The 19,919-nt window shown below is 45.3% G+C and overlaps 4 protein-coding genes across 4 annotated transcripts; 3 read left to right on the forward strand and 1 right to left on the reverse strand.

The window, feature by feature from the left end:
- Positions 1-4,045: 4,045 nt before the first annotated feature.
- On the reverse strand, positions 4,046-5,715 carry LOC123476942. Its single transcript, XM_045179957.1, has 3 exons — positions 5,552-5,715; positions 5,047-5,471; positions 4,046-4,992 (listed from the first exon to the last, which is right to left on the reverse strand). The coding sequence occupies exons 1-3, from the start codon at positions 5,713-5,715 to the stop codon at positions 4,046-4,048; spliced, it is 1,536 nt and encodes a 511-aa protein (XP_045035892.1).
- Positions 5,716-9,384: 3,669 nt separating this feature from the next.
- Positions 9,385-11,518, forward strand: LOC123476943 (myosin-14-like). The gene is given in 10 exon segments (XM_045179958.1): positions 9,385-9,566; positions 9,635-9,693; positions 9,766-10,148; positions 10,185-10,239; positions 10,302-10,531; positions 10,591-10,738; positions 10,804-10,845; positions 10,848-10,918; positions 10,978-11,242; positions 11,304-11,518. Coding segments are annotated over 10 exon segments (1,650 nt in total).
- Positions 11,519-14,344: 2,826 nt separating this feature from the next.
- On the forward strand, positions 14,345-16,294 carry LOC123476944. The gene has a single exon (XM_045179959.1). It carries the CDS (start codon positions 14,522-14,524, stop codon positions 16,292-16,294), a length of 1,773 nt encoding a protein of 590 aa, XP_045035894.1. The 5' UTR covers positions 14,345-14,521.
- On the forward strand, positions 16,294-19,521 carry LOC116923312. Its single transcript, XM_032929773.2, has one exon. It carries the CDS (start codon positions 16,294-16,296, stop codon positions 19,519-19,521), a length of 3,228 nt encoding a protein of 1,075 aa, XP_032785664.2.
- The last annotated feature ends 398 nt before the right edge of the window (positions 19,522-19,919 follow it).

The raw sequence follows: 19,919 nt of genomic DNA on the forward strand, positions 1-19,919 counted from the left end.
GGTCTCGTTTTCTCGTTTACGAATGAAGAGGCAAGGGTCGGTATCACTCTGCTTGAACTCCTGTTGATGAAGGAAAGCACTGAATCGCGCGCTCCAGACGTGGGATGCCTGCTTCAGACCGTAGATTGACCTTTTTAGGTGGCACACCTCCGTCTCGTGGCCGGCCACAACAAATCCCTCCGGTTGCTCGAGGTAAATTTCCTCTTCAAGGTCGCCATACAGAAATGCGGTCTTTACGTCGAGCTGTACCATTTCCAGGTCCAGTGCGGCGACGGTTGACATCAGGATGCGGAACGTGTCGTGGGATACGACTGCTGCATACGTCTCATTGTAGTCGATGCCGAGCCGTTGACTGTAACCACATGCTACGAAACGTGCCTTGTAGTGCGGGTCTTCTCCGTTGGCAGCTGGTTTGTATTTGAAGGTCCAGTGACCCTTGATTGCTCGCCGTCCATGAGGGAGTGACGTCAAGATCCATGTGTCATTCTTCATGAGCGACTCGTACTCGTCCATCATCCCTGTTTTCCACTTGTTCGCATCTGGACAGCAGATAGCATCGCGGTATTTATCTGGCTCGTACGGTTCGTCGGGATCGTCTTGGTGATCGGCGGTTAGCATGGCGGCCCATTCCCGCCTAGGAATTCGGCCGCGAAGAGATCTGCGAAGTGGCACCCTCTGATCAGGATCGACCATGTCTGAAGCCGAATTTACCGTGGAATTTGGTTGTGCGGGGCCTGAAGAAACGTCGGCTACTGATTGGACCGGGTCGTTATAGTTGGGCTGCTCGAGATTGATGGATGATTCACCAGGGACGTCCACGAGTCGGTGTTGTTCGTAGAACTTGGCGTCGCGGCTAATCTTGATTGAATGTCCTACTGGATCCCAAAAACGATAGGCCTTTTTCGTCTCGCAGTAGCCGACGAAGACGCATCGCAGGCTCTTGGGATCCCATTTCCTCCTTTCTGGCTCCGGAATGTGGACGAACGCAATCGAGCTGAAAACGCGTAAATGAGTCACGTCCGGTCGTTCCTTGTGCCAGCGTTCAAAAGGGGTGACCGTTGAGGCCTTATAGAGCACTCTATTCCGAGTGTAGACGACACAGGAAGCTGCCTCTGCCCAGAGGTGAATCGGTAGGTGAAAGTATTTGATGAGGCTTTCAGTTTTGCTGGAGATCTTGTCGGAAGACTTGAAGGGCTCATCTTGATCGTGAGAGTCGTAGAGGTAGCTGCGAGCGCCTTCAGTAACTGTTCGAATTGAACGTTCGGAGACTCCGTCTTGTTGAGGTGTGTGCGGAGCACTGCTTTCGTGTCTGATGCCTTTTTTGTTGAGCCATGCGGCGAACTCGTTGCTGTTCCATTCTCCTCCGCCGTCGGTGCGTAGGACACGAACTAAGTTTCCTGTCTCACCGCGGACGACGTTGATTAATTCCATGAAGCATTGGGCCGCTTCAGATTTCTGTTTCAGAAATCGAATGAAACGGTAGCTGCTGAAGTCGTCGACGAAGATGACGTAGTACAGCATGCCTCTCGACGTTGCCTTCTGCATTGGTCCACATAGATTGGAGTGGATCAGTTCACCGGCGTACGTCGCTCGTTTGCGGCCAGCTGGAAAGGGAAGTCGTTGGCTCTTTCCGTACTCACAACCCAAACATGGATCGGTTGGGATGTCTTTGCTGACGACGTCTAAACCGTGGACTGCTCCATCGGATGCCATTCGAAGGATGTTCTTGTACCCGGTGTGAGCAACTCGTTTGTGCCAGGTGGCGAGGCTGGTCGACAAGGATGAAGGAAAGGCTCCGTCTGATTGCGGTTCGGAAGAACGCCTTGGGCTGATGGCCAACAAGTAAAGAGTTTTACCAACTCTCTCTCCAACCATTGTTAGTCCCTCTTCTTTGGAGGTGAACTCGACTCTAGACGCGGTGAAGGTTGCCGTCCATCCAGCATCAGTTGCAGCCGCAATCGAGAACAGATTCGTTTGTAAACCAGGAACGTAAAGCACGTCCTTTAAAGTAGCGGGTTTCAGCGAGTTGTTGATGTGGATCCAGATGTCAACGTCGCCAGTTCCCAAAACCGGATAGTTGGACGAGCCGATACCCTTGACTGACCAAGTGCCATTCTCCACGGGCATGAAGTTGGATAGCGTCTCCTTTTCGTCGGTCATGTGGCGAGTGGCTCCAGAGTCAGCAAAGTAGTCACCGTTGCTTCGGGTGGCAAATCGAGAAGTAAATGAGATCATGCTGAAATCCTGTTCTAGAAGAGGTGTGCCCATGTTGTTGGTTTCGTAGACGGCCATGGCTCCGTTGTCCTCTTTCTTGAGCTTTTCTAAACCGGCCATTTCTTGCATTGCTCGCTGGTGTCGGGCTTTCGTTCGGCATGCGTCAGCTGTGTGGTTTGGCGTCGTAATTCGGTGACAGTATTCACATGCCACGCCTTCGGACTGTCGGTTTTCTTGCGAGCCCTGAAAGTGGTCTGATGGTTTCCATTTCTTGGGATTGCCTTGATTGGGATTGTGAGCGCCCCTCCTCTTCGTAAACAAGCCTTGGTTTGAATGTGACGAAAAAGGGTTGACAGACTGCTGAGCAAAAAACGCTGCATCGGAGGAAGCTGAAGATGTGCTTGGAACCACCGTGGGGATCTTCCATCTGGCTTTCATTCTTTCTTCCTCGAGTAAGTCAGTAGTGATGGCTGCCAGAGTTTGAGATGTGGCGGGTGCATATCGCAGGTTCGATACGACGCTTTGATATTCCTCAGGTAGTGTGCAGGTGATTTTGGTCACTATTTGTTGCTCAGTCTGTGGCATGCCCACGTCTTTCAGGCGCTGGGCGAGATTCTTGATCTCGCTGATATGGGTTTTCATGTCGTTGCCCGGCTTGTAGCTGTAGTGGTAATAGCTGGAGAGAAGGCTGTACTGATTGTTAGCAGCGTGCTCAACGTGCTGGGCTGATAGTGCTTCCCACATTTGATGAGCATTTGTGCAGCTGATAAGAAGTAATTGCTGATCCACCTTCACGGTGGATAGGATCAGGCCTCTGGCTTTGCAATCGCGTCTCTTCCAGTCAGCTATGGCAGCTGCGTTGGTGACGCGACCTGGCTGTGGTGGGTCACCACTGGCTGGTCCTCTTTCTTCAACTGGCTTGGTTGAGGTACCGGTGACAATCTCTTCCAGGTTGTGCTCTTCAAGAAGGGTCCACAGTCCCAATTTCCAAAGTGGAAAATTTGTCCCATCGTATTGAGCGATATGGCTAACTTCTCTGGGAGTCGTTGAGCTCATTTTATACTTTGGTTAGGTAGCGTGAAGCTGGGCCCATAACCTGTTGGGAGTAACACATGAGTGTTACGATAATGTCTAGCCACGTGAGGTGGGCTTGTACATGCCAGCGCCTCTACATTGTGTGGGGCTGTTTAACATGCATAGAATTATATAATGTATAGTACCTGGTAACTCTATAGATGTGTAAATAATTGTTCCTTACAATTGATTCAATGTGTTGGAGATCAAGAGTGCTCTGTATTTCAGTCACTAGAAGACAAGAGCGAAGTAGCCCAAAGACACTGTTTAGCAGAACCTAAAGAGAGGCCAATGCGTTCCACGGAATGGTTGCACTAGTCCCCAACATACACTTCAACATCCGCAGCTGCCGAATGTCGATTCTAGACTGTCTGAATGGCACGTGGTTTCATTACGAGATTTCATTAATTAAGCGTAGCAATAAATTTATTTAAGTGCTATAATAAGTTAAAAAAATTGGCTTTTCAGTTAAAAACATGGCTTTTTTTAGAAAAATGCTCGGCGGGGATACTAATTCTTTAATTTTTTTTTATTTTTGGCCCAAATATTCGTACAATAGTAGTTAATAAGTGGTGCAAGTGACGTTAAAAAAAACTGAAAACCAATACCAAAGCGCACCAAAAAAATATAAAAAAAAGCCTAAATAGAAATGTAAAAACCACGGCAGGGATAGTAAATTTCAATTTAGGATCGAAATTTTTTGTATTTATACTCATTGCCACAATCCTAACCCCAATCTGAAATGACGTGAAGGATTTCAAAAAAGTTGCGGAAATGAAACGGAAATGAAACGGTTACCCCCCAGCGACGAAACAGCGAAATCGACTAGACGAGTGTCGACTACCGGATCTTTCCCATGGAAGGTCCCGAAACGAACTTTGCGGGGCCGTCCTTTCAGGCCGAGTGCCTGGGCCGCGTCTTCACGCAAAAGGGTAGCTTGGCTGTCAGTATCATGAAGAGCAAAAACGTCCAAAGTCCGGCATCCAGCTCGAAGTCGTACGGGTACCACGGCAAAAAGAACATCGGACGAAAGGCGGGGAGCGATCGCAAGCGTTTGAGGTCCTTGAGCGTAATCTTGGCCCCCGATGGAAGGCGGAATTTGGCGTTGTCCGTTTTTCTCGTGAAAAACTCTTTTCGCACCACGCAACAGCGAATGATGACGAGCACGGCAGCCGGACGATTCGCAGGCCGGTTTCGAACGACAGTCGACACTACGATGTTTTCCTCCAAGACAGTTAAAGCAGACGCCTTTCTCCTTCGCTACCAAAGCTCGTTCGCTCGGCGTCTTCCGTCGAAATTCGGCAGAGGCAATCAGCCGGTGGGCTTCCCCGCAACCTGGACACTCGCCATCAACTTCTTTCGCTGTTTGGGTGGCTGAGACGGTTGGAGGTGGACGAACGGGTGACGGTTTCCGAATTGCAGGTTTCACCGAATTAGGTTTTTCGATGGCAGGCTTGTAAAACGTTACACGCTTTTCACGGGGTTCGATTCGGGGTGCCAACTCCGCGGACGAACGAGCCAACCGCTCCTCTTCAACAACCTCTTCCAGAAAATGATCGAGGTCGCAAAGATCGACAACCTTCGGTGATTGCTTGCGCACGTACCGGGCCCAGCGATGACGGACAAATGGCGGCAACTTCTGAACCGCTTGGTCTAGGTTGGCAGCACTTATCAGATCGTGTTCCAAACCTCCTTGCTCCAAAACTACAACAGCTTCATGCAGCTAATCGGAAAAAACTTCGAGTGCTTGACGATCACCCGGTTTGACGCCGGGAAGACTAAGAAGATCGTGGATTTGACAACGCGCTATTTGCTCACTCGAACCATAGTGTTTCTTGAGGTAGGTGAGAACCGCGGCGTACCCACGGGGAGCCTTCCGTAGCGGGGCGATGCGACGAAAAACATTGGGTCCTACCCAGTCTGTCAGGATTGCTAAGCGCTGGGCGTCGTTCGGGATGACGTCGTGTACGAGCGCCTGAAACCGCGAGGCGAAAAGAAGCCAATCTCTTGGGTCGCCATCGAATGGAGTCTTGCACGTGAACGGAGCAGAACCTCCGAACATCCAAGGCCCTGGTGCGGAAGCAGGCAAAGTCGAGGATCTCTGCTCCAAACGGTCGATCCAGCTATCCGCAGTCACGACGGCCGGCCCGGTTTCAGGAACCTTTTGAGAACGAGTTTTCCGACTCGACGATGGACCGGGAAAAAATCTTCATCTGACTCGCTGAGAGAACTAAAAGAAGTCCGCGAAGACGAACGAATTGACCTCCTTGATAATTCCTCGTTCATGCGGAGTCGTGCGATTTCTTCTTCGATTTTCCGTTCCTTTCGCCTGGCTTCCACGTGAATTTTCTCCTCTCGAAGTTTACGGGCTAACTCGTCCAGGCGTTCGTTCTCTTTCGACTCCTCCTCCCGCCGTTTGCGAGCCATTTCGAGTTCGAACTCGGCAGCACGGCGTTCTCTTGTCAGAGACGAACGGGTAGAACTTCGTGAAAGATAGGAAGACGAGACACTGCGGGCAATGGAGGACTTCGAACTTGACACAGATTGCGGAGAATCCTCATCGATTTTACGATGACTGCCACGAGTTGGAACGAGAATTGCTTCGGCCTGAGATACCTCACTGGTCTGACGAGAGGTACTGGTTGGGGCCCCAACGTCCAGCGGAACTAACTCTGGTTGACGGGTTGACTCAATCCCACCGGAGCGAAAGGTACTGGCGGGCAGGGTCCAGCGGGGCTAAATCGGGTTGACGGGCTGACTCGACCAGACTGGGTCAAACTTGAGATCTCGTACGAATTGATGGCACGGTGTGCGGCCCAAGGCGACGTGCCCTTGCAAATTCTTCGTGAGTGGCTTCAAAATGGAGGCGCAGATTGTCCAACCAGGCGTCGTCGGAAATACCCATTTTAGCGCAATACCGATGATGATAATACATGCATTGTTCATAATGAGCATCGCCCTTCTCAATAAGACTGTCCATGTAGCTGCTAGCCCCGGTCTCGTGGATCACCTTCCTGACCATATTCAAACTGCGGGTGAAATTCCTTCGAAAGTGGGTGCGCTTGCTGATCAAAGCTGTAGGGTCTAAACGGCCGGTCGAATCGGTGGCGAAAGAACGACTCGGCGAAGGAGCTTGAGCAGCATTATCTGGGGCATCGACTTCGAACACAGCGTCATCAGCAATGTCATCTTGAGAAGCCATGTTGCCTTACTGTCAGAGTACCAGATGCTCGAAATACTCAAAAAACGTCTTTAAAAAAGGCTAGGTACATAAAAAACTCGGTAGCACGCAACGAAGCCCTTGCTCAAATCCGGGAACCCTGACCGTTACCCCTCCTGGGCTGGCGGTTGATTCAGAGTTGGGATGTCTTGAGACAAACGCACAAAAAAAAATGAAACGAAAAACGAAATTCACTTAAAGTTACCAGGGTCGAATAAAATTCCCGGGTTTCGGCACCACTATGTTACAAACTAAAAGCGAAATGACGAACGAAAGGGCGATACGATAAACGAACTAGAACGAATGGGGTAGGTAAAAATACTGTATTGGAAAAAGGGGCTGCCAAACGGGAGATGACGAAAAATGGCGACGAGACGCTCGAACGGCAAAAATGTGACTGCCTCGTTAATACACGTCATCCGATCGCTTACGCAAAAACAAAAGAAAAGAGATGCGCGAATTAAGATAAACAAAAGATAAAAAAAAGGGGGGGGGTAATTAAAGGCGCGCGCGAAGCCCGGCCGAGTTGCCATGGCAACTCGGTAACACTCCCCGAAAAATTCAACGATCACCACTGAAATCACAAGCTGTGGTCCTTAACCCAAACTCGGCGACTACACTTTAGACACTGAAGGATGGGAACTGACGCCTTACAACCCATGTTACTGACATAAAAATTTCGTCAACATTAACGGCCGAGCCCATTTCTACAAAAACAGTTCCTGGCATCCAATCGTCCCCGGTGTAATAATTCAAGGATATAGTTTGATCAACACTTGGCCGTATGAAATTGATAAGCTACTCGCACTAAGTTTACACCCCGCGCTAACCCCCCACCCGATGAGCACCGCAGCTGCAATCGCCGAGATAATTGCTGCTGCTAAAGAAGAACATAGCATCGACCTTGGAAATCCTTTTTACATGAGCACTCTTCTTTCCTCACTCCAAAAAGAAAAGAACGTTTCCCTGACGTCTAAGATTCTAAGTTGGTCAAGTAGCATTTGTAGTCTTCTAGGGATGGGATTTATCGGATTCTTTTTCTTTCATTTTTGTGGAGTAGGTTCCCTTATTGCAAGATACATACCTTATTGTTCTTTTCTAAGTACTTGTAACCCTTTCACTTGCTTCACCAAAACATCTGATAATGATATAGAAGTAGGCCACCCCGCGTTATTAAACCCCTCAAATCCATCCCCGCCCATTACTATTGTAAACTTACCCGCCTGTATTCAACAACCCGCACCGGAATTTTTTGCCCTATCAACCCCTTACGAAAAATTAGGCGGGTGAAGGGGGATCTAGCTAGCGTGCTCATTAGGAATACGCATACTTGCAAAAAACAGGTTTGCGGTATATCTGCAAATACTTAGTTTTGTACTAGCTAGAGAATTTATACTGGTTACGTGCTGAAAACTGATAAGCGCTATGCTTACTGAAATATAAGGGGTTTTATGCCAACAAGACCTAGCTTATTACTAGTTAACACGGGCATATACGTAAAATACGAATGTACAGCCTGTTGTTGTTTATATGCTTTGTACGCATTATCATACACACTGATGAAATAAGTTAAAACATACATGTTCCTGACTTAAATTAGCAAGTTTATTTCAGACTTGTTTATGACAGCGTTAATATATATACTTTCTATCTTCACGCGCCCTATAATTTATTTCCTTTCATTTCCTTCTTGCCATCCATCGGAAATCCTCATCTCTCTCTCTCTATGCGGATATACTATACGGTGTATACACTACGTGTGTGTAGAAATATGATGATGATAATAACGACTAGCGCTCCTGCTGCTGCTGCTGGTTTATTGAAGAGAATTTGTGTGTACACGTTTATCCTGTAGAGATGAACCGGATTTTCATGACGAGCGGAAAATGACCGATACTTGGCCCCTTATCGCTCCTCTCTCCCATAGGTTTATATCAGCAATCTTGGTCGCCTCTTCTTTTGTTTTTCATCATCTCCAATCCCTCAAAATGGATTCAACATCATGGGAAAATCCTATTAATTGAGTGGGAGTTGACAACACCTGGTTTTCGGCGATATCTTTTGTTGTAAGAAGTATAAATAACTAACGCATTTGAATAATATTTTTCATGAACCTGTACCTTGCAGTTCCATTTCATCATTAAAGAAAAAAAAAGCCTTCATATTCTTTAGCTCTTGTGAGAAATCCGATTCCTTGTTCAATATAAGGAAATAGAATAACATACATCAGTCTTTTAGGTAATTTATATTTACTAACCACATATATTGGAGAAACTTCCAAATCCATCGGACTTATACTGCCACAAATTTTTTCGCTGGATTGGTCTTGCTGTAACATAACCATATTTTCGATGTCTAAATTGGCCTGACGTTCAGCTATCTGACGTTGTTGTCATCGTCACTCCGCTGAGCCATATTTTTTCACTAAATCACTGTCGAAACAAACAAACCTATCACTTGTGCAAAGTCAGTTAACTAACGTAGACGATGAAATGAATTAGTGTGTCATCGCAAAAAGGCAGCAGCCGATTGTCTGATTGTCAAATGTCTGTGTTTAGGGATGCTTTCGGAATCGATCATAGTTGTCTCACTTGTCGCGGGAAGGGAATCAGCTGATTGCACGCTACAGCACCTTTAGTTGAATCTGTGCAAGCCATTTTTAACACGTTTTTGTGTAGGCATAATATAAAAGTGCTTTTTCTCCTAAATTGTGAATTGTCCTGGCGTTGACCCAGGTAAATATATTTTATGAGTTACAAATATGTCTTTTATCGATAAGTATATGCGAGTATATGTTGAGAAGCTACATCTGCAACCCAAATGTTAACTGTCCCATTGGTTTCATTTTGATTTAAAAATATATTAGGTCATTCAAAATGCCTTCTAAGAAGAGTTCTTACTTGGATAGCATCCACATTTTGTTCAAAGTTAAGTCCACTGGGGACTACACTGTTGGAACTGCTGGGATGATATCGCTGCCTAAATTACCATTAGAGAATTTAGTTCTTCTCGACAAAATTCAAAGTCTAATGGATTCTAAGGCTGAGATTAAAATCAGGTATTCCTTCTTCTATTTAATTAAAGAAAATACTTTTAGGAATAAACATGCTGGTTTTCTTTTTTCAGGCTAGAGAACTTAAACGGCAAAAGACAAGTCCTTGTGGCCACAATTCATGAATTTTCAAGTAACGATCTGATACATTCTGAAAGCTACTGTTTTATTCATTATGAATGTCTTTTCTTTTCCCAAAATGTAGAAAAACCGACTGGCCGGTCGGAAATGGAAAAACTTCGAACACAAATGGATGCTTCTGGTGAAATATCCAACAAAATTGACGAAGAGGAAAAGAAAAGGGCTGATGAACAGGCAAAGAAAAAGGCTGAAGAAGAGGCAAAGAAAAAGGCTGAAGAACGAGCAAAGAAAAAGGCTAATGAACAGGCAAAGAAAAAGGCTGAAGAATAAACAAAGAAAAAGGCTGAAGAACAAGCAAAGCAAAAGGCTGAAGAACAGGAAAAGAAAGAGGCTGAAGAGCAGGCAAAGAAAGAGGCTGAAGAAGCATCTTTAAAGAAAAAAGCTGATACTGTAAAGAATAATTCTCATATGCCTGTTGCTAAAAAGAGACTAACTTACAATGAAGACGTCGAACCATCTCATTCCTTATCTTCTTCATCTCAGCTTAATGAAGAAAGTGATGCCGATACACAGAAAGATTTGTTCGAGGAGTCATCAGGTTAAAATCCACTTGTTTATTTTTTTAAACAGTTGTTTTAATGTGTGGATTTACTGTTTTAGATGAAAGTGATCACGAAAACTCAACGGATGGTTCAAATGTCGCCGATAGACAAAACATAGATGATGATGAGGATAGTTTATATCATAAACCGTCTTCTGGTGTATCTGAAAGCAACACCCTTGCGTCCCTTAGTTCATCGACCATTTTAACAGCTTTGGAAAATACGGCAGAAGAAAACTGTGGTTCCGTGTTAGTAAATAACCATTCAACACCCTCTCGTCATCAGCAGGTAAATATTTATATCCGAAAAGCTTTGATTCCCATGACTTGACTGTACCATTTTTTAATATGTTGTATATGAAAAACCGAATCAGCGATCTTGAGAGTGAAAATGGTTTTCTTTACCACAAGGTGGATGAAAAGGATGAGGAAATTGAATCCCTTAAAGCTGATATTCTTCAATTACAGAGCAAAAATCCAGATAATTTGGTTAAGAGTAAATTAACCATTAAGTCCTCATTTTATTTGAACGAAATGTGAACTATCCCACTTTCTATCTAGGAATTACTGCTGCTCTTTCGGCAGTTAATGGAACGACGAGAGTTTCGTGAACGAAGACAATACTGCTGCCACTCATAACGTCTCAAGACACTCAACGTCAAGGGAGCACGTAATGGTAAACGACTCATTATTTTCAAAAATGCCATGCCATACTAATTATTCCTTTTTTTACAGGTACAACTAGTTCAAGGGCACAATTTGAGAATCGAGAAATCTGATCTGAAATTTGCCATTAGTATTGGAAGGCTATCGAGCGGAAATCTCCACCTGATGGTCAACAAAATTATGGAGTCAATTTACACCCGTGTGTTTATGAGTAATCACACGTTGACCGGAATGGCCCCTAGGGCAAAGAAAGTCGGAAACACGCCGCCAACACCGGTTAAGCCTGGTTTGCCCAGGGAAGATGTTTTAGCTATAACTCGTAAGTTTTTTTTTGGTCCAGCTGTTTCAAGATAAATTAAAACGTTTCTATTCGTTTTCAGTATTCATGATTCAAGCATGGAAGGTTTATCACAACCAAGTGATCAAACCAAAGGATGTGAGAGTTGCAATACGCTCAAAATTGTCGACCGAGACTAGGGCCATTCTGGCAATCAACACAACGGATTTTGAACCTGGCGTAAACACCATAGATGAAGCCAACGAAGATTCTGCAAATTATTTATTCCTAAAGTCACGATTTCACGCGATTTCACCATATCTAGGCAAATAGAATTTGCCTGTTGTGGTTTTTAATTTTTAACCTAGCTCCCATCACAATCCATGATTCAGTTATTCAATCATTTTTTTATCGGATTGACGGATCTCTTAACTATTTGTTGTTTCGAAACTGGGGTGTTCTTATTTGGGGTGTTATCTTAATTAATGTTTTAAAAATTTGTCTTTTCAAATTGTAACCCCATTTATGTAACCCATGTTAATCTACCGTCAGACCCAGAAAGTCTTACCACTTAATAAGATTAAAGGTAGCATTAATAACAAATTATTGTATTTCATTTATTGAGCGACGAGGGGGAAGGGAGGTAATATATATAGACGAACTAAAGCTAGTGAAAACCCTAGCTGATCATGCAAATATAGAACTCACTAGTGTATGTCCGTTTCCTACTCATCATATCATACCTACCTACGGCTTAACTGCGCATATTAGTGAATAACTAGTAAGCGCAGAGCAGGAAACCGCAAGTATGTTTCAGAGAAAACCCATGCTAGGGGAAACCATCTATGCAACAGTATGCATGACAGCAGACAGCTACCTAGTTCCTCACAAGGGACTAGCTTACATTTTCGTACGGGACCCCTTTTCTACAAGGAGAGCCTCCACGGAACAAATTCCAACGGGACGCACTAAGACAAGCGCATCAAGAAGCAGCTGTTCTGTTGAATTAATTAATGTTGTTTTCTTGTTTTGTTTTGACTCACTTTCTATTCCGTTCCAAATTTGACCTTGATAGATTGCGAGACGCAATCTTTTGGAACCGGATAGCTATGTAAAGAACCAAAACAATTTATTCTTTATTATTTTCATTATTTTTCCCTACCCTTTATTCTCACGTAACATTAACTTTCTATACGCCCCTCTTTTCTATGTTTTTTCTTCCTTAGACGTCTTACAGACTGATTTACGTTTCAACTTAATTTTCTTCTAGTTCGCCCTTCACGAACCCCGTATAAGAACTTTTGTTCTATAGAAAATAGAGTGAAACACTTTTCACAATTCAGTTCCTAAAGAGTTGTTCCCCAATTTTTTGTGCTACTGAAATATACTTTCCAAGAAACGACAATGAAAAAGTAAGTTAAAATATTAATAGCTTACAATATCTAAACAGGACCAAATATACTTGTATTCAATGTGAATACACTGTGATATTATGAGTTTATATTTCTACATGTAAACAGAATCAAATATACTTGAATTTAATGTGAATACACTGTGATAACATGAGTTTTTACTTCTATATGTAAACAGGATCCAATATACATTTATTCAATGTGAATACACTGTGATACCATGAGTGTATACTTCTACATGTAAACAGAATCAAATATATGTGTATTCAGTGTGAATACACTGTAGTACCATGAGTTTTTACTTCTATATGTAAACAGGATCAAATATACTTGTATTCAATGTGAATACACTGTTATATTATGAGTTTATAGTTTTACATGCGAATAGAATGAAATATACTTGTATTCAATGCGAATTCACTGTGATATTATGAGTTTATACTTCTACATGTAAACAGAATGAAATATACTTGTATCGAATGCGGATACACTGTGATATTATGAGTTTACACTTCTACATGTAAACAGAATCAAATATACTTGTATTCAATGTGAATACAAAGTGATACCATGAGTTTTTACTTCTATATGTAAAGTATGATCAATTCCAATGAAAAAGTAAGTTAAAATATTAATAGCTTACAATATCTAAACAGGACCAAATATACTTGTATTCAATGTGAACGCACTGTGATACCATTAGTTTATACTTCTGCATGTAAACAGAATCAAATATACTTGTATTCAATGTGAATACAAAGTGATACCATGAGTTTTTACTTCTATATGTAAACAGGATCAAATATACTTGTATTTGTGGTGAACCGTCACTAGGAGGCGGTAGGGGGGCAAGAGAAAAGAAGCAGACGACGGCGGAGGGGCAGGCACGTCGAAAAAAGGATTGAAAGTCGAAAGTGTGTAATTTTCGTGAGTGTCTTTTCTGAAGAAATAAAACCTGGAAATTCTGCCTCTTCAACCCGTGTTGGTCATTATTACCTTCCCCAGCAGAGTGGGCGTATTTTACATGGTGCCGAAACCCGATTACGAATAATACAGGGAACCTATCGAAGTCTGTCACCGGCGTGTGGCGGCCATTTTTTTCAAGTAAGCTTTTCTTTAACTTTTCGAACAATTCGAATGAACTCGAACATATCAAAACAAACACGACGAACATCGAACCCCCACAATTCGAACTAATTCGGTCTCAGTTTTTCGTACAATATCGCTGCCACCGAGCATGTATTACGCCTTGATCGAAACTACCATCCCAATGGCCCCACTATCTGTCTCGTGTATTTGATTATCCAGTTGTTCTATACTATAACCTCCAGCAAGAGTGAGATGTCAATAACCAATCTTTTGCGTTTACAGATTTCTCGCACTGACCACTCATTATTGACTATACAGCTGCCCGACTAAGAAATCCCAATATCGAACTTGTATGCCTGATAGTCTTTCTCTCGAACAACTTAAGTATTTATTTAACGCTGTTTCAATAATTTAGGCCATCAACTAATTGTACTTTGCTTATCGTAGACTTAGTGGCCTGGCCAGATATTAATCTCGTCGCCAGTGTCGCCACCTATTCGAAACCTTTGTCGAACTGCAACTTTGCGAGAAAGATTGCGCCATAAAAATTCTTGCAGCATCAGTCTCGAACTGCACTGCATACAGTGTCCCGTAAATTTAAAATAACTTTTCGTTACCATTACCCTAATAACAAGTCACCTTCGTTTACAGACGCCGTAAATAAGGACCAAGTTGAATCAGAACTCTACTACCGAACAACTTTCTGAACAGTCCCAATAATATCGTTTTCCCATTCGAACTATTTGGATTTGGACATTTGATTCGGTTGCCATCCTTTCACGCTTAGCTCGAACCCCAATCGAACTCTCGAGCAAGCTTACGGCTTAATCGAAGCATGGCCGACGAAAACGTTGTTGACCCGCCCGCCCTATTCGGCATGCGAACAAATGCCAAGCGTAGACACACGAACCTTCTGCGGCAAGCAAGAGAGTTAATAAACATCAACGCCACGCGAGAAGAATTCGAAGCATTTATGCCAACTCTCGAACTGGCACACAGTAATCTCGTTCACATTCACGAACGATACGTGGCCGCCGCACAACATGACGATGGTGAACTGCACGCAGCAGCCACCTACTTAGAAAGCATCAACAATCTGCAAGCCGCATGTGCTCAAGCAGTCGCTGCCGCCTTACGAAGAACAGCCCCTCGACGCGCATGGAACATTTCCAACACCGTGGCCCGTGAGCTCAGTCAAAATGTATCAATTCCTCAACCTAATCAAGAGATCGACGTTGTGAGCATCGTACCAGAGCCGCAACAGCCAAACGGCCCACCACAGCCGAACCAAGACGATCGATCGAACGACACGCAGCACGACACCTTAAATCACGTAAATTTCGACCTTCACACAGCAGCAAAACAACGCAAAATCGATCTTGAATTTCAATTGAAGCAAGCAAAAATAAAACAGGATCGTGAACTCAAAGATCTAGAGCTCAAAAACGCGCGGGAACGAGAAGACCTGGAACTTGAAATTCAGTACGAAAATCACTTGATCGAGAGCTGTGGTGGTGCAATTGGATCACCGCAATTATCGTCCACACCCAACTTACCAAGCAACGTCCCGATGAATGATTTGGTTAACCTTCCGCTTCTGCCAGCTGTCGTTAACTCGATTCAACCGACGCAACCTAATTTTGCCCCGTCGCATCATTGGCTGAAGCTAGACGTGGCAAAATTCAATGGAGACCCCCGTAAATGGCTTAAATACGCCCACGGTATAAGAGCAACGATCCGAGATGTAAATATGCCCGAATCGCTGAAACTTCTGGTGCTTCAAGAAAGTTTGAAGGAAGACATCCAGCGTCGTGTCGCTCATATTTTCACGGGTGCGTACACTTTTCAATCGGCTTGGGCTGAGCTAGAAAAAAAATATGGAAGCCCGCACCTTATCATACAAGCACACGATCAGCATATGCAGCAGCTCCTTTCATTCAGAAACTGGGACTTTAACGCACTCTTTAATTTGGCCGCTGCAGTACGCGACGCCGTGTCAAGCGTAGATGAAAGCCACGTCATGATGTTCAACACCGTCGCCAACTTACTTCATACCAAATTGCCAATCAACTTACAAACAGACTGGGGAAAATATGCTTATGGTTTAGACAGAATGGCCACCTTAAAAGATTTCGACAAATGGATCGATCGCGTGCTCAGCGCTGAAGAACTTCGTGGCGGAAAGCTATCGTCATCCAACGCAATAAACGCTGTTAAAAACCCCGTTCAGCCTTCAAATAGCAACCATCAGTTGGGAAGCTACACACCCGGAAGCAGCAACTACAATAACCGCGGACCGACCGTTCTCGCAGGATCCTTATCAAACGTTATAACCCTTTCTGACTGCCCGGCCTGCCAAGAAAGTCCGGCCCACAGGTTAGAGATGTGCAACGTGTTTAAACGAATGTTGGTGAATGCCCGCGCATCGCTATGTGCAACCAACAATCACTGCTCAAGTGTCTCATCCGCGGCCACTATGGACGGAAATGCAACTCAACTGAATCGAAATGCAAGGAGTGGCAGGGCCCGCATCATTCGCTGCTTCACGGAGCCGAACGACAGTTTCCCTCCTCATCGCGAAACCAAGGTAAAAACCATACTATATTAATGGTAAAGGCACCAACAGCCAATATCCGCCCAGTCCTATTAGCTATTGTCAAACTCGTAGTGGAAATGAACAATTCGGCTCAAACAACCTTCGCGATTCTTGACCAAGGCAGCGAAGCTACTCTCATATCGCGAAAGCTAGCGAATTTGCTTAAATTGAAAGGTCCTTCAGCCAGCATTTGCTTCGGCTCGTTTAACAACTCTGTGTTAATGGATTCGAACATCGTAGCATTCAAACTCAAATCGATCGACGGATCGCAAGCGTTCGACGTTCGCGAAGCGTTTGTTGTCCCCAGCATTAATCTTTCGCAACGCAAAATTAACTGGCGTGGCATCAAGAAACGATGGGAACATTTGGCCGACATCGACTTACCTGCCATAGACTCTTCCAAAGTAGAAATTCTTGTGGGGATGGACATGTTACCAGCTCTTCGAACGCTAAACACTGCTGCCCCAAATGATGGTGAAACCGGCCCTACCGCTTTGCAAACGTGTTTTGGCTGGGCTGTAGTGGGCAAAATACCGTTGTGTCTAGTCGCCGGACCGAGCAACAAAAGCAGCGTGAACTTAGGTTTCGTCCGACAAGAACCCTTTCTATCAGAAGTAGTTGACCGTTTCCATTTAACTGAAACCTTCGGCGTCGTGGCAAAAACCGCGAAAACAAATCCAGCGGCCAACGAAGACGAGCAAATGTTGAGCATCTTACAGCGATCGATAAAATTTATTGGATGTGGCTACCAAGTGGAACTTCCGCTTCGTCAAGACAGACCGGTCATACCAAACAACAGAGGACAAGCAGTTTCCCGTTTCTGTGGCCTCGAACGCCGAATGTTAGAGCCACATATGCGCGAGACCGCCGCAAAATACGTAACCATTGTCGAGAATCTTATATCGTCAGGAACCGTGGTCGCCGTCAACTGGTCGGACATAAACAAGCCGGAAGGTATGGTTTGGTATCTACCTCACTTCTACGTCGTTAACCCGAACAAACCCGAAAAAATTCGAGTTGTCTTCGACTGCGCTGCGCTCTACAGAGGTGTGTCGCTTAACCATTATCTTTTGCGTGGCCCGCCGTTCATCCCGTCACTAGTCGGCATCCTCCTCCGCGCTCGTCAGTTTCTCGTCGCACTCACCGCTGACATCACTGCGTTTTACCACAGAGTTGGTGTGGCCGAAAAACATCAGTCCTTACAACGATTTGTCTATCGCGAATTTGGCAGTAACGCACCAATCACAACCTACCAATTCGCAACCCTGGTATTTGGAGCTGTTTGTTCCTCCTCTGCCGCAATATTCACTTTACAGCATGCAGTCAATGCAAACGTACAATTTCCGCAGGTCGCCGATAAATTGAAAGACAATTTTTATTCCGACAATTTGAGCGACTCATTCGAAACTAACGACGAAGCAATAAATTTCGCAAAGCAAGTAACGCAGTCTCTCGCGTCCGCCGGTTTTAGTCTGACAAGCTTCGCGTCGTCATCCCGGCAAGTCTTGGCAACCATCCCAGAAAATCAGCGAACTTCAAACACCGTTGACTTGAATAAAGACGCGCTACCTGTGGAATATCTTCTTGGTATGGTATGGGATCTTAACTCGGACTCTTACGGCATCAGAATAAAATCAATGCCAACGGTTACTACAAAACGAGAATTATTGTCCGCAATTTCTCTCACATTCGACCCTCTCGGCATTTGTCTTCCAGCCATTACCGGCGCTAAACTGTTATTTCAACAGACACAAAAACTGGCGAAAGATACACCGGATGTTCGTGGGTGGGACCAGCCTTTGTCAATCGAAATTTTGTCAAAGTGGAAGCAATGGACCTCCAGCCTCGAAAAATTGCGCCTTGTTTCTGTAAAACGATGCTTCCGACCCGCCAACTTTCCCCTCGTAGGCTCCGATTTTGTGTTGGTCATTTTTGCCGATGCTTCGCCCGTCGCCTTCGGAGCGGTCGCCTACCTGCGCGTACGATTCGGTGATAAAATTCATGTCAGCTTCGTCATGGCCAAAGGTCGCCTGGCCCCCCTCAAGCCGACAACCATCCCCCGACTGGAGTTGAAAGCGGCAGTATTGGCCGTCAACCTGTCGTTGATCGTGAAACAGGAGCTTCGTCTTTCGTTTTCCTCAGTTGAGTTCCATACGGACTCACAAATTGTTTTGTATCAGCTTCGCGCCTCTCACCCCGGTCGTCCATCATTTGTAAACAAACGGACAAATGAGATTCTACAGCACTCGACGGTTGATCAATGGCACTATATTCGCAGCAGCGACAATCCCGCCGACGATTGTACCCGAGGAATCGTTCCGAAAGACTTTGGGCCAAATTGCCGCTGGATTCGAGGGCCAGATGTTCTTTTCAACGTGTCATACACTCCACCGCCATTCGATCAGCAAAGCATTAAGGCTAAAGAAAATGAAGAAATACAGGCGGTCAATGTGCAACAGCTGCACGTTGCTATAAGTTCTTGCCACCCGTTGTCATCCGCTTTGTCTAAACTCATCACCCGAAGCATTCAACTTAACACTCTGAAACGAGAAGCTGCTCTGCGGCTGCGCGGCGACTCCACGTCGAATGATGATCTGAATTCCGACGAGATCACCGAAGCCTTCCGCATCTGTCTGCTAGTGTCGCAGCAAGACGCATTCTCACGGGAACGTGCAGCTTTTCAGAAAGGAAAAATGATCCCTCGTGACTCCGTCTTGAGGCGGGTCGGGCCATACCTTGACCCAGACGACGGCCTGTTGGAAGTCGATGGAAGATTGGGCCACGCAGTGATGCCGGCACGTACCCGTAACCCAATAATTATTGCACCGGATCATCCGCTTACAAGGCTTATCATCAGCGACCGTCATTTACAATTGCTCCATTCTGGTGTGGAACACACGTTGAGTGTTGTTCGTGAGCAGTTTTACCTCCCACAAGGACGCAGGGCCATCCGGCGTACACTTGCACAGCGTACCAAATGTAAGATGCTGCGTGCTATGCCTCAGGCACCACGAATGGCTAGCTTGCCAAAGGAACGTCTCGTGCCCTCCTTGCGCGTCTTCACGAATGTGGGACTGGACTGCTTCGGGCCCTTTCAAGTTGTGATTGGAAGACGATCAGTGAAGCGGTGGGGACTACTGATAACGTGCCTTTCCACCCGAGCCGTGCATTTAGAAGTGTTGGACACGATGGACGCCGATTCTTTCATCATGGCGTTGCGGCGTTTCATCTCCCTGTGAGGTCACCCTAGAATAATTTACAGTGACAACGGCACCAATATCACGGCAGGAGAAAAGGAGCTCAGGCAAGGGATCGAAAATCTCAATTCGACGCGGGTGGCAGCAGAATTCATCGACCGCGGGATCACTTGGAAATTCTCCCCACCGTATGCGCCGCATTTTGGTGGTATTTGGGAGCGTCTGATTGGCTCCAGCAAGAGAGCCATGCGCGCCGTTTTGGAAAACCGCTCGGTAACCGACGAAGTCCTTCGCACGGTTTTCGCAGAAGTAACCTCACTTCTGAACTCACGGCCTTTGACCAACGTTCAAACTGATCCGTCAGAGCCAGAGCCGCTCACTCCGTATCACTTTATTCTCGGTACCCCCCATCCTCACCGAGCGCCTGATACTGAAGAAGC

Source organism: Daphnia magna, linkage group LG10 (genome assembly GCF_020631705.1).
Source record: "Daphnia magna isolate NIES linkage group LG10, ASM2063170v1.1, whole genome shotgun sequence".
Classification (NCBI taxonomy): domain Eukaryota; kingdom Metazoa; phylum Arthropoda; class Branchiopoda; order Diplostraca; family Daphniidae; genus Daphnia; species Daphnia magna.